Below are 13,416 nucleotides of genomic sequence, written 5' to 3'. Positions count from 1 at the left end.
GTGCCAGATAGCATTTAATTGAAGGTGGACGCTATCAGATAGCCTGTGACTGAGCTGTCAGTCAAGATGCAGTCGCCACGGTGATGCTCTGTGCACATCTGACGCAATTGGATAATGGCTGCTAAGAACTGCAGATGAGTCACATGACTTGGCAAAAACAGGCAGACCAGGACGACTTGATTATATGATGATGTGCAGGTAGAAATAACTCTGAGTTGCCAGGTTTTATATACTAAACAGTGGAAACATATTTAAGCCCATGACAAAAAAGTTCAAATGGATTGGACAAAATGTAATGGCACTGAAACAGGATAAATCACTCCCAGTGCTCATTGTCAAAATGGCTACTCTCCAAATCAAAACTGGAAGCAGGGACAAGAGACATGAACCATCATTACCACTTCCCTAACTGCAAGACAGATAGAGATAAATTTTCTGCTTTCATTAAAAAAATTCAGGCTTTTCAATATGAACCAAGATTAAAAAGGGGGAAAAACGAGCCCACACATGAATTAAAGCAAGACAAAGTAACAGAAAGATATATGCCCCAAATCTGCTGCTGTGTGGCTTTTTGAATAGTGTTTGCTAAGCTCATCACCAAATCATCTCACGAGGGTCGCGGTGCCTAATTAATTTAGTAGCCTTTCTGGCAACTTGTAAACAGAAAGCAAAAAGAATGTGCATGATGGTCAGCTGAGGACATAAAGAATTTAACAGTCGCCTCTAAGTGTAAGTTAACTCATCGTGCACTTAAATTCAACCAAAGAACCACAAAAATGTTAACCAAGCAAAAGGCAACCTCAAAGGCTCAGCTAAAGGCTGATTTGGGCCAATCTTTAGGTATACTTTTCTCAAGTCTCTCAGGAGGAAAATTCTGGACATGCCTGGCTGAGACCACGCACCTCTCTCTTCAATCTTTCTTATCCTTTGTCACCTCCTGTGCGTTTGCTCATTTCCTGGCACATGCGGCTCGTATTACAAAGAAAAACCTTGGACCAGCTCTTGATGCAGATGCCCCAAATGTGATTTATACACACATTGACATTCCTAAATGTTCAATCTACATTCCTCATCAACTTCAATAGAAAATATGATGTTACTTACATCTGGGTACTCTTTTACAGGCACAAACAGTTTTTCCTGCAGGTAGACCATAGGTCCCATAGGCTCAGGCAGTTCCAGTGGGTGTCTTTCCACAAGGCCATTGACTGTGTCGCTGTACATGTGTTTGCGCACTCTGTTGATCTCTGCAAAAAGAAACGACAGACAAAAAGAGAACGAAATTTGGTGAGTTAATGCAGGAAAAAACATACACAAGCATTCATTTTTCAAATTGGTATTTGATGTGTCACTCGTATTGATTTTATTGGAGGTGCTTTGATGCAAAGCATTTAAGTAACGCTCGTTAAAACAAAAGCAAGTTTTTAAATGACAGTAACCAATGCTGAACTGCTGTTGACAGAAGTAAAGCTCGTTAAAACAAAAGCAAGTTTTTAAATGACAGTAACCAATGCTGAACTGCTGTTGACAACTAGCAATTATTCAGAGCAGCAGCTGTACACAATGGAGACATGGCATGCGGCATAATGACACGGTAAAAGGGCACGCTGTCTGTCCAATAGTAAACTACAGGGATATGGGAACAGTTTATGTGAGCCGGTCACAGCAGGGGCATAATCAATGTCTGCAGTTGCAACACACATTACTAAGTAACACACTTTCATCATGTGGTAACTTGTTGTCCCATCATTTCAAACCCTTTCAGCTGAACCATGCATCATCTATGGAGCATTCCACGTAACTTAGCTTATTACACGGAATCACATCAGGGCAGTTGGGAGAGCTCTATATTAAAACACCAGCAGGGGAACTTGACACTTGGCTATAGATAACATTTTAAAAGTACCTCCTAATGGCCTCCCAGTCTTAACCTTGCCCTGGAACTAATTTAGAAGGTGGGTCAGATGTATGTAATTATTCCCCCAGTGGAGTAACATTGAATGTTAAAATGTTAAAAATAGTACAGATTTTGTATGAATGCAATTAGTTTATATTGGAAAAAAAATCTCTAAAAAATGGAAGAATTGGCCAAATTATTACTATTCCAGTTTTACCAGACATCACCTTTGGGAAACATTCGGTTGTGAGTCGGAACTTCCCATTTTTTAGTTAAAAAAAAACAGCTAAAGAAATTAAAGAATATGTATATTGAAAAGAATAATCTACTGTACATTTGACCATCAATACTTTAATCACCAACACAAAGTGGCGTATTGGATTGTTTTTCCCAAAATTAGGTTGTGTTGCAGTTGCACTCCGAAGATCGCTGGACATATGTTCATCCTTAAGACAAAATTCCATGGTGTACAATTTGGTGCCAGTCCAGGCTTTGCAACGCTGTTGTTGAACAGATTTAAGACAAGCCTTTCCATAAAACAGCTGACTGCAGACTGACAAAATGACAAAGCCATTTTCGCCGGCTGTTATGATTGATCGTTTCTGTGCACGCAGTAGGACAGATGTTCACTCAACACTGCGTATTTGCAAAAAGCAGCTCATACAAACAATTCTAAAATATTGCCAAAGAGGAAGCAAACATGAATAAAGAAAAAGTGTTCTGTAAAACTGATCCCAAATTGAAACATTGCAACATGATTTTGTGGGGATATACAAAAAAAAATTGTGACAACAACCACTAGCACCCCTCTCCCGACCTCCCACCACCCCCTATTTCTATTTCCTTCTCCCGAAATGCCACATTAACATAAGGGGCCGTGCTAGGCTATCAGTGGAGACGTGTTGTATTTGACAACCTCTAATTTCAATGCAGGGAGTCCTTTCTGAAACGCCATATTCGCCAAAAAATTACCCCACACCTCGCCAGAGTGACAAAATCATTTGTCTAGCTGTCTGGCATGGCAGAAAAGGCTGATTGTGTGAGAGAGATAAGGGTGGGAAGGGCCGAAAGTCGCTATCTTGGGAGAAGAGGAGACAAACGATAGACAGAAAGAATATTAACAGGCAAGGGCAGGCTATCCAGGGTTCCTAAAATTTTTGGCAGCAGAAAGCAACTGTTGGTGATGCCTCAATTCTACTACATGTTAAGGCATTAAAACTGTATAAGGGCTATCATTTAACTCATCGTTTGCATTGATGGCACTAGACCGGGAAAGGCCAAATGGATAACTTTATTTGTCATTGTAACAAGTACACCAAAAGTGTGCCTTCTGTTCAGTAACATTAAAATTTTCCCATGTGAACAGATTGTAAGCAGAACAGACCGTTTCTACTTTGGAAGTCCGACTGCACCATAACGTTGCTGACCTGTAATTCCACTCTTAAATATGCCACTGTGTCATTTGCATGCTGACTCGACAAATAAATCCGTATATATGCTGATTTCCTGTCAAGAGTTGTCTCTTCCACTAAAAGGAGAGAGGAAAACCACACAAAGATCATTCTAATTGCCCAATATTCCAGAAACAAAGGGAGAAGGAAAGGGGAAATGAAAACTGCCCTTGAGAGTGGCTGAAGGGTAAAGGGAAAAAAAGAATTGCTGAGCAAGCAGATTGCACCTGTATTCACACTTTGTTCCCTTGACATCCTCAACAGCTGGTAAAACTGCTCATTTCATTCTTATCTTTTTGTTTCTCTCAATTACTGCCCTATCGTCTCTAATCTGCAGGGAGAAAAAGGACTAGCCAGCCTGGATTCAATCTTCAAATGGAGTTAAAAATCAGTTCTCTTGGAATGATCTCAAAAAACATAATTAAATCCACTTGTATGCCTGTCTGCAAGGTGATTTTTGGTAGTCAATCTCAGTGAGTTTGAAGATTTTGTGTTTACGCTCCCAGACACGTAATCATAAATATGACCACGTGGCTTTGAAAGTTGTGAAATTTGGGTGGGAAAGCGAGGTGAAGTGTAGGTCAAAACGGGTTAGGCATAATTATTTTAATGGACTGCCCCTCTGATCAACTAAAAGTTAAACTAGATCAAAGATGGAGACAGTAATGTGTGTTGGGAGGCAGTCTGACAAAAGTAACAAAAATAAATTAGCTACACTTGAATAAATGATACTTCTAATTCAGACTGTGGCATTCATCAGAACTACATTAAACTCAAGTAGTGCAAACTTGTCCATATTGGAGTAGTACGATGCGATGCATACATTATTCTGTCATTAAATCAAAACTATTTTCAAGTTAAAAGTGGAAATTCCAATACGCCATTTGCAACAGAGACCATGCAGCTGCTATGCTTATATTCAAACTTTAAAATTGGCCAGAGTAAAGGTTTAAAACAAGTCTATGTTTAAAAAAAGATAATCAACTCAATCACACACACGGAGAAGGAACAAGCCTTTTCACTTAGAAGTTGCACACTTTTCACGGCCACAAAGTCTGGCTACGAGAAGATTGGGATGTTTAATGCATTGGCACACCGTTATTCGTAGCACGCAGGACTTTATCCCAGACAACACTCCAGTTGAACAGTTTAAGAGTTTGACGGGCCGGGCGTGTGAAAGACGGAATGTTTCTTTCTTTAATGCAAGGAGCAGAAGTGGAAGTGTGTGCATGGGTGGAGGTGAGTGAGCCATGAAAACGTATGCATTTCAGGTGCTTATCATCCTTTCACAGCTGCCTCTTTTTCTCCTTATCCAGCCTCTCTTTGCAATAATTTTTCCCATCCTCATGCCTGTGTCTTACTTTTTACTTTAACAGTCTAGCAGATGCAAGTCTTTGATGTACATGCACAAACTATTCCAGGCCCCTTAATGAGTGTGATGTACTATCAGCATCGTTAAGAAGAGCATATGTATTACAGCTCTTACATAGAAAATCTCACATTAGGTTGGAAAGTTCACGTCCCTCGACTCCGCCTTCAGAAAAGTTTGCATAGGGAAGCTTTGATGCCAAAATGCTATGCTGAAAGCGTGTCATTTATGGAGTATTAGCAATTTAAATAAGTTCGGTAAAATTTTAGGTAACACAGACAAAGGAGACAACTATAAAGAGATCAAGTTAGGGAACATGCAGGAGTACTACTCTCTTATTGCATTAACTCAAAGCTGCCATGCAAAATTTAAAAAAACAAACAAATAAATACGGAAGACTCATGAGGTTCCGCTGTGACAAACTTAGCTTTGCTAAACTGACACACCCTCAGAGTTCATGAATCCAACCAAACGTGATTTGGATAGAAGTGCTGTCTACTCCCCAGATGGAAAGGTCTGACGTATATCAACAGAAATGACAGTGGAATTTGTTGGCAGACACCGGGATAGATTTATGCTGCGTGAGTGCCAGGGATTCTCGAAAAGCATACTGGGTGGGAAGCTCCAGCGTCAAGTCTTTAAGTACATAGGCCACTAAAAGAATGGAGTAACAAGGTTTCCTTGGGGAGCAAGGTGAAGGAAGTAATAATGCGAGTGGGTAGACAACAAATAAGACAAAGAAGTGCTCTCATCTGGCCTTCTGTGGTAACAAATGGATGCTTTGGAAGAATAATGCCAATAGCAATCAGATGTAGCTTAATGTTTGTTCAAGTCTATAATGCAGAATTTGCATTCAGTGTTTACAAGGTGCGTGTTTGCATGCATATTGCAGGCAACTAGCCCCAGAAAACCAGCACGTTACGCTCTGTGATTGTCAATAATGAGACTGAAGCAGGCCGAGCACGCACCAACACACACAAGATACCACTTTGGTTCAGCCAATGCACTGGAATGTGTACTGCCCCAGTACCATCTTAAGTAAATGCAATATATATAAAAGCAAACACCCAGCTTAACATTAAAACACCCACATATCCCAACTAATGAGCTGTTGTGTTTGAAGGCAGGAATCCCTCGGGACCCAAGCCAGCGAAAAAAGGGCCTGGGAGAAATATCTGTTAAACAAATATTGCAGGAAACACGCAGGAAATAAAGAGTCACACCTCATTTCTTACTTGCCTCACTAACCCGGCCCTCATTCAGAGTCTGGCGACACAGAAACTGAAGGAAAACAGATTAAGACGAGGACATCCAGCTGATTTCTATTATAGCCTTTTCTTCGGAAAGATCCTGCAGAATTGACGCACAGAACCCAGTCACGAAGCTTACCACAATGACATAAAAAGACATTACTGGAGAGCAACAATTTGTTCCAACATGGGAGGCAATAAGAGTGAGTTTCAAGTCATTAAAGGGGCCATACGGGGGAGACATTAATTTAAATTATTCATTAATAATTCATGTCTGTGTGAACTATAACTACAAAGCATTTAGGCAGTAATTTTACGAGAATGTCATTTAAAATGCTAAATAGAGAGTAGTTAAATAGTGCATTCATCTACATCTACATTACCGTGACCAAATCACTATACATTAGCTCATATTCACCCATTCACTGATAGTCATACACAATATCGCACAGCACTAGTTGCAGCCCCACTGAATCAATTGTAACAATATACCAAATCTTCGTGTTGACACACTTGTGGAAAACAAGATGGCAAAAACCTAACAGTCTGTTGTGACACTAATGTTAACTTGGATTTCCTGTATAATGCATGGGAAGAAAATAAATCATATTAACCTAAGCTGGAATTGTCATCCATCAAACTCTAGTGAAATAGAATGATTTTGATTGAATTGTAAACATCAAGACGTCAGGCAGTCCTGTGGCTGGCTCTGAGAGCATGTTTCAAAAAGCAGTATAAATGTGTGGGTGTGATGGTCTGGCCCAGAAGAGCAATCTGCAAAGTCATTAATCATAGCCTGTGGTAAATGCACAATTTCTGTGGCTGTCGGTGCAAATGCATGCGGGATGAGAAGGTGAAAAGGCACCTGGAATGTTTCTACCGATGGAGACTGAGCTAAATAGGGAAACGGTGGCATTGGTGAGGTACTGATTAAACACAGCAAACACAGAAAAGGAAGCACTAAAGTAAAGGCAAAGATGATGAAAGACAAACAAGAGATTGTGAAATGCAGTGAGGTTATTGTGGAACAGAAGGACATTTAAGTGCAGTGGAAAATTCAGAAGGCTGTGTAGCCCACTTAAGAAGATGCACACATTAGCCTCCATTGAAGGAAATGTGTCACATTTATTGAATATTTACCAAGTCCTACAAAAGTAAGAGAAAACAAGACTTTCTTCCCCACTTGCAAAAATGTTCTCTGCAGTAAGCACTTTGCCACTAAGACACTATGCTAAAATTAGCTTTCATCATATTTGATGGTGTGCAACCTCTCTGTGGGGGATGAATTCTGGCAATCCAGGGAGCTCAATGAGCCATGGGAGTGCCAGATTTGTGCACTCAGTGGGGTCTACCATAGCTTGAGGTAAAACTGCCCGTGAAAGCCATCTCGAGACGGAACTGTGATGTCTTGATAGCTCCCGAAAAAGACAACAGTCATTAAGGCTTTTTCACATTACACTCTGTTTTTCTTGGTATTCGCTTCTGACGTTTTCCTCATATTTGGAAGCACTTGGCTAGCAGCAGAGTAGGAAGTAACAAGGAGGATTTTTCTACTGGCTGATCTACAAAAACCCAAGCCAAATTATAAGAGATTGCCTCGTTCCAGGCCTTGATGTGTCACAACACTTCACAAATACCTGGTGTTTCTTATTTAATACTTGTTTTAATACATTGTAAATTAGAACAAATGTAACTCAGTTCAACATGATGTGCTCGGCAAATACAGCATACATACATATATCTTCTTTGTGCACCTTAATCGGTTGCCAGAGCATACAGCTCAGCTCAAGTGGTAATTGACAAGAATTGCAATCTCAGGCCTCTTTCTGAGAGGAAATGAAATGCATACTTTGTAGTTGTGTAAGCCACCTCCAGGGGGGTTGTATTATGCCGTCTTGGTAGTAACCAGAGCAATTGCCATTTAACCCCAGACACTCATGTAAAATAATGTCTTTGAAGGTGCGGTACTGCAAAATTATATTTACTAACTTGCCAGTTAAATGTGGAAGACAAATAGGGCTAGAATTAGAAGCACCGCTCCTTTCTTATTTGAACCCAACACTACTGTCAATGCTCTTGTTTATGTGCACACAAAGCATAAGCATGCAAGGAACAAACCTGCAGCCCCGGGCATTCTCTTCCATTTCTACTTCTAAGAAGACCACCCCAAAGACTCAACAATGGCTAAGATAAACAAAGCACAGGATGCACGCTGTAACACCCCCCACCGCCATTTGATGTGACAATGCGTGATAAGAAGGAAGAATAACAGGATGAGGACGCAAGATGCACACAGATGGAAGAACAAATCGCAGTCTTGTTTTTTGAAGGTTGAATTAAAACACCAAACAGTGCTTTTCTGACCTTTAGCTGAAGATGGAGATTTCCTCTCACTTGGTCAGGGGTGAGAAATCTCCAGCTTGTGAGTTATAAAAAGCTTTCCAGAGCATTTTCCTGACCCAGAGAAAATTCTTAGGGAGATCTACGAAATACACCCCAGTTGTAATAACTTCTGCACATGGTTGAGGTTCTTTAGTCAAACAACAATGTGCGGAAGGGTCTGGCGGTCAAAAGAGGAAACAGGAGAGGAAGGAAAAGCTCAGCGTGTGGATGCAGGTGCTGAAGATAACAAATGTGCTTCCTCTACACACCCAAACAACTCCTGAAACTAGCGTCCTTCAATGAAAGTGCAAGCTAGACATTATACATATACATACACTTTTTTCCAAACGATGCACAAGTGCTTCAATTTAAGCACTTAGAGTTATATCTGCCAAAACTTGATACTACTATCACATCTTGCTGGAGTGAAAAGCATATCGCAAGTGTACACTTTAAACATGTTTTACACTTGTGATATTTTACAATACGCTTATTGCAGCGGCAATTTAACAGCTAATTTCCCCAATGGCAACCTTGATTGGCACTATATAATGTGTATGCTTGCAGAACAAAAGTCGTGTCAATCGTCAAGAAGTTGGTACTAATATTTTATGGTAACGCTCCGAAAAATGTCATCCTAACAAAAAGTGCAGCACTGTTATTGTAAGCAAACTTAACGGAATGAGGAATGAGCGCATTCCCTTCATCTCCTCTCATTAGGAGGGAATGAGGTCACTCGATTACTACACAAATGCTTTGATGCCAAGAGGAGACAAAACCCAGCAATGGCTGTCTGCACTTTTTATATTCGATTTGTTTTAAGACTTGTCCTTGTGTTTTTTGATGGATACAAAACAGCAAGACAAAAAGTGCAATCGTAGACATTTGTTCCAGAATTGCAATGTACCACATAAACCGCCGCAGATCGCCAAGTGTGAGGATCTTGTCCACAATCAGTTTGAACACAAAACAGGTTAGGTTCAAGTGTATGCTGGTGCTGAATTTCGCCTCCACCTTCCATCCTGAGCGACACGGCCTGTTGAAACCTGCATCTGCTGTCTTTAAGTTCCAGTCTAAAAGCTTCTTGATCCTGGGCGCATTGCATCCTTTTTTATGTCCTTAAACATTACATGAGAGCAACTATTACAACCACAAACCAACACTAAAGCTATTTCTGAAGCAAATACTATAAATTACAACAACAGTCGGAACTTGATTTGTCAACTGGAACAGATCAAATTTAGAACCCTTTGACTAAAATCAGTCAGGGGTTTAACTCCTGACAGCGAAATTTGATGGGGAAGGACAACTATGTCGCCTCTTTCACTGGAATGCCAATGTATTTATTTATTGTTTAAAATCTGGTGGATCAGTTATATCTCGCAGTGGGGGTCGAAAGTCACGTTTACTGAAGGTTTCATGGAGCATTTGTACACAAAGGTTTTCCAAATGCGAGAGGGAGAATACACACCAGACTGCAGAGAGCGTGTTGTTCTCGAGCAACATTTAAGCCTGCGAGTGATTGTGGCAAGAGCCACGCTCGTCGCTAGCATCCCGGAGCACAGTCAGACGATCGCTTGGGCTGATGCAAAGCGACAGGCCGCGTTGCGGGCCTTTAACGTCACCACTGGTCCTCACATGGACGAGGCGAAGGGCCCTCAGGGGGGAATATCTCGCACACAAGTGGAGAAAGGGGGCTACAAAAAGAAAACATATGGAAGGAAGAGGACAAAATGAAATGCAGAGGACGAGATGATGAGACATGAAGAAAAAAAGGGATGAGAGTTATTCCAGTCAACATTAATGTTACAAGGAAGAAAGCCAGAAAAATGAGTCACTCTCTTGGGACACTGAATGTCTACATGGGAGAGCATGGTGACAAGGATGGAACATACCATGTGGGGAGTTGTACAAAGCCTACCAGCTGCTGCAAAGCTTGTTCTGCTTCTTAAAAATAAAGACATGAGAGGCCTGTGACCATGACAGAGTAAATACAATCTTGGAGCAGGTGATGGGGGAGAAAGACCAATAAGAGGTGACAGTGAGGCAAAGAGACAAGTCCATCTCCGGAAAGGCTTTAGCACCTTTAGGTGTTGACAGCATCTGGCACCTTGACTGCATGGAACAGTGTATACCTGTGCTGGATCTAGCAAGTTGCCATTACTGGCCAGCTGCATGAACATTTTCCATGGCGCCAAATCGCCGATCTAAAATGGGAATCTTCACTCCCATGGAAATTTGCACCAAAAGGATGCATTGCACGTAACTAAAATGGATGACCTAATCACATGACCTACAGAAAAGGACTAACCAGTGTTAAGTCTTTCAATGTAGATTATTTTAAAACATTTTTTTCTTGTGAAAACTAGACAAGAGACCATGAATTAATAATTTGTTTCAGTGTTCCCATCAAATATGTTGAATAGGCATAATATAATAATGATAACAACATAAACTAAACACTGTATAGCTTCTCTTAAGATGTACAGTACCTCTGAGTAAATATGTAGACCAGACAGTCTGCAGCAATCATGCAGATGTATAAAATATGTATAAGACCACAATTTCCAGAGCACATACAAGTTTAAACAAAAAACACTTGTAATAATTTGATTAAGCGTATGTTAATTCTTGATACTTGCTACCCAGTCTGCAGTCGTGATAAACTATTACTACACATTTACAATTGGAAAAACATTGTTTCTATCAAGCAAACAACACATCTTCGACCACAGAGAAGAGCTGTAAATGTTTGATGGTAAAGGTTATCAGCTATTTGACCGAGGTGCTTGAATACTTTTAGACAACTTGACAGAAACTCTCAGTGTCATGAAAAAATACAATACAGCAATTTTATCTGACCGACTAGACTCTCTTTAACTGAAGCTTGTCCTAACATGAACTTCCAAGGAAATATTTAGACATGATGATCTGGATCAGATAGTCAAGGATTGTCCATTCTAAACTTGCCTAAGCTTTTGAGTCTTTTTTCCGAGATCTTTGACTAAGGTTTTATAAATCAGTTTGGATCTACATATATGGACCACAGTTTAAGATATATAAATTTGTGGTTGTTCATGTGAGTTGTGCATTGTATAATTTGGGGCTATGTTTTAGTTCACAAACCTGCACCAGCGTATATCTAGTATAATAAACAAAAAGGCCCATTGTGTTTCTGACACTGGGAGAGGGAAGGAAAGGGGTCAATAACCTTTCCTCACAGCTAACAGGATGACCCCATTCACATCACATTGTAGGAATTCTTTCCTCCAGATACAAACGCCCCACTTTTTTTCTTTTTACAATCGTACTTGCTCTCTTCCTGTGCTTGACACGCCTTCTTTCAGTGATAACAATTCATCGAGTATAGTTTGAGCTAAGTAGCCCTTTAATAATGAGACAGTAAAGAGAATTTAGCTTTTCTTTCATTTTCACAAACATCACTAAATAGGCTCTTTGTTTTTCTGTTAACCTCACAGTGCAAAACTTACCTGTTTTTTTCTGTCACTATCATCCCCAACTACTCCAATTCTAAGGCAAGGCCCAACTCATGATGACAATAGAGTGAGGCAAAGATAAAACTGCTATCCTATATTAGAAAAATGCCAGCTGCTTTACAGAACCTGAAAAATTTACTTAACTGAAATCAATAGGTTTATATGCAACAAATGTTTTGTCCATGATAATAATTTTCAGTTCCATTTTCTTTGAACATTTATGATGGTAATACAACTGTCAGAAAACGTGGTATGGCATCTGTTATGAATATGGATGAGTGGTAAATGTAAACTTCTGGAGTTTACCGGTGCCATTTAAACTAATCATAAATCTTGATGTATACCAAATGTGAAACGGACAGACCGCATTACAGAAGATGTGGTGTCAAACACACACGTCTTTGACCCAGCTCAGTGTGATGGCTTCATTGAGGCAGGGATGACCCTGTTGCTGCCAGTGAAACATTGCTGACTAAGAACTAAGCAAGTGGATTTTTGACCAGAGCTTCCCCCCGGATACTCCATATATGGTGTTTTAAAGTGTAGGAGGTAACACTGCCACAAATTAAATGCTTCACTTGCCCTTGATCTGCAAGCGTAATAATGGAAGCCTTTTTGAACGTGGCTCAAACTTTTCAATTCTGACTAATACATGCACCTAGATTGTGCAAGCTTCTCAAGAATGTCCATTAGATTTTCAGTCTTTCCGATACATTTTAAACAAAAAAAAAATTGCATTCAAAAACACAACTAGGACCAAAGTATTACCCCTCTGCACAATCACACCGCTCTTTCATCTGAGCGCAACCAAACAATACCGTGAATTCCCGGGTTTGTTAAAACCGCGGGGAGTCAGTCAGTCATCATCGATGCTGAAGAGCCATTTCAAAAGGTGGCAGTCACGCTAGAAAGACTTTCACATACTATGTCAATTTCATTCAAAGCAGCACTGGGGAAATCTAAATGGACAATGCCGATAAGAAGCTTGTTAATTGTGTTACAGTAACAAAACAAAAGTTGAGACTGGAGCTGTAGGACTGTTGTTTGAAGATGGAAAAAAAAATCAGACTTTGGGGTTTGCCCATGTATGCTAAAATGGGGGAAGACTTTGATTAAATAAACATACATCGTTGACATTTTATGATCTTGATTGATGGGCAAATTTAACGGATAAAAGTAGCAATTGCATTGAAACTAAAGCACTAGCTAGCCCAGAGGAGAAAAACATGAGCTGTGACGCGGTCACAGATTTGACACGAACAGCTGACAGCAAGGTTAGAGTGTGCGGAGCTTCATATTCTGATGACAGCAAACTTCAGAGGAATCAAAATGACGCACTGTTTGTGGCACCCGGGGAAAAGGGTGACTGTAACCCTGCATTCTCTCTCTATGCCTCACAGAAACAACCAAGCAGCGGAGAACAGGTAAATTATTTATCTTTGATTTATCGGCCAGCTGAAAGCGAGTGAGATGCCACGGTGAAGGCTTCCGAACCACAGGGAGACGAAAGTACTAAAGGATCTGGAATAAGATGGAGATTAACATCAAAAATATCTGCCAAATTAAAAAT

General features: G+C 40.3%; 1 protein-coding gene across 6 annotated transcripts in view; it reads right to left on the bottom strand.

Annotated features, from left to right (window-relative positions):
- The window catches only part of qkia (QKI, KH domain containing, RNA binding a), a 53,629-nt gene that overhangs the window by 34,089 nt on the left and 6,124 nt on the right, over positions 1–13,416 (bottom strand). For all 6 annotated transcript variants that reach the window (XM_077620602.1, XM_077620603.1, XM_077620604.1 and 3 more), the window contains exon 2: positions 1,105–1,247. In XM_077620602.1, coding sequence (XP_077476728.1) covers positions 1,105–1,247 — 143 coding nt within the window. The remainder of the gene's footprint in view (positions 1–1,104; positions 1,248–13,416) is intronic.

This window comes from Stigmatopora argus, chromosome 15, assembly GCF_051989625.1.
Source record: "Stigmatopora argus isolate UIUO_Sarg chromosome 15, RoL_Sarg_1.0, whole genome shotgun sequence".
Lineage (NCBI taxonomy): Eukaryota > Metazoa > Chordata > Actinopteri > Syngnathiformes > Syngnathidae > Stigmatopora > Stigmatopora argus.
This window is presented reverse-complemented; position numbering and strand designations above follow the sequence as displayed.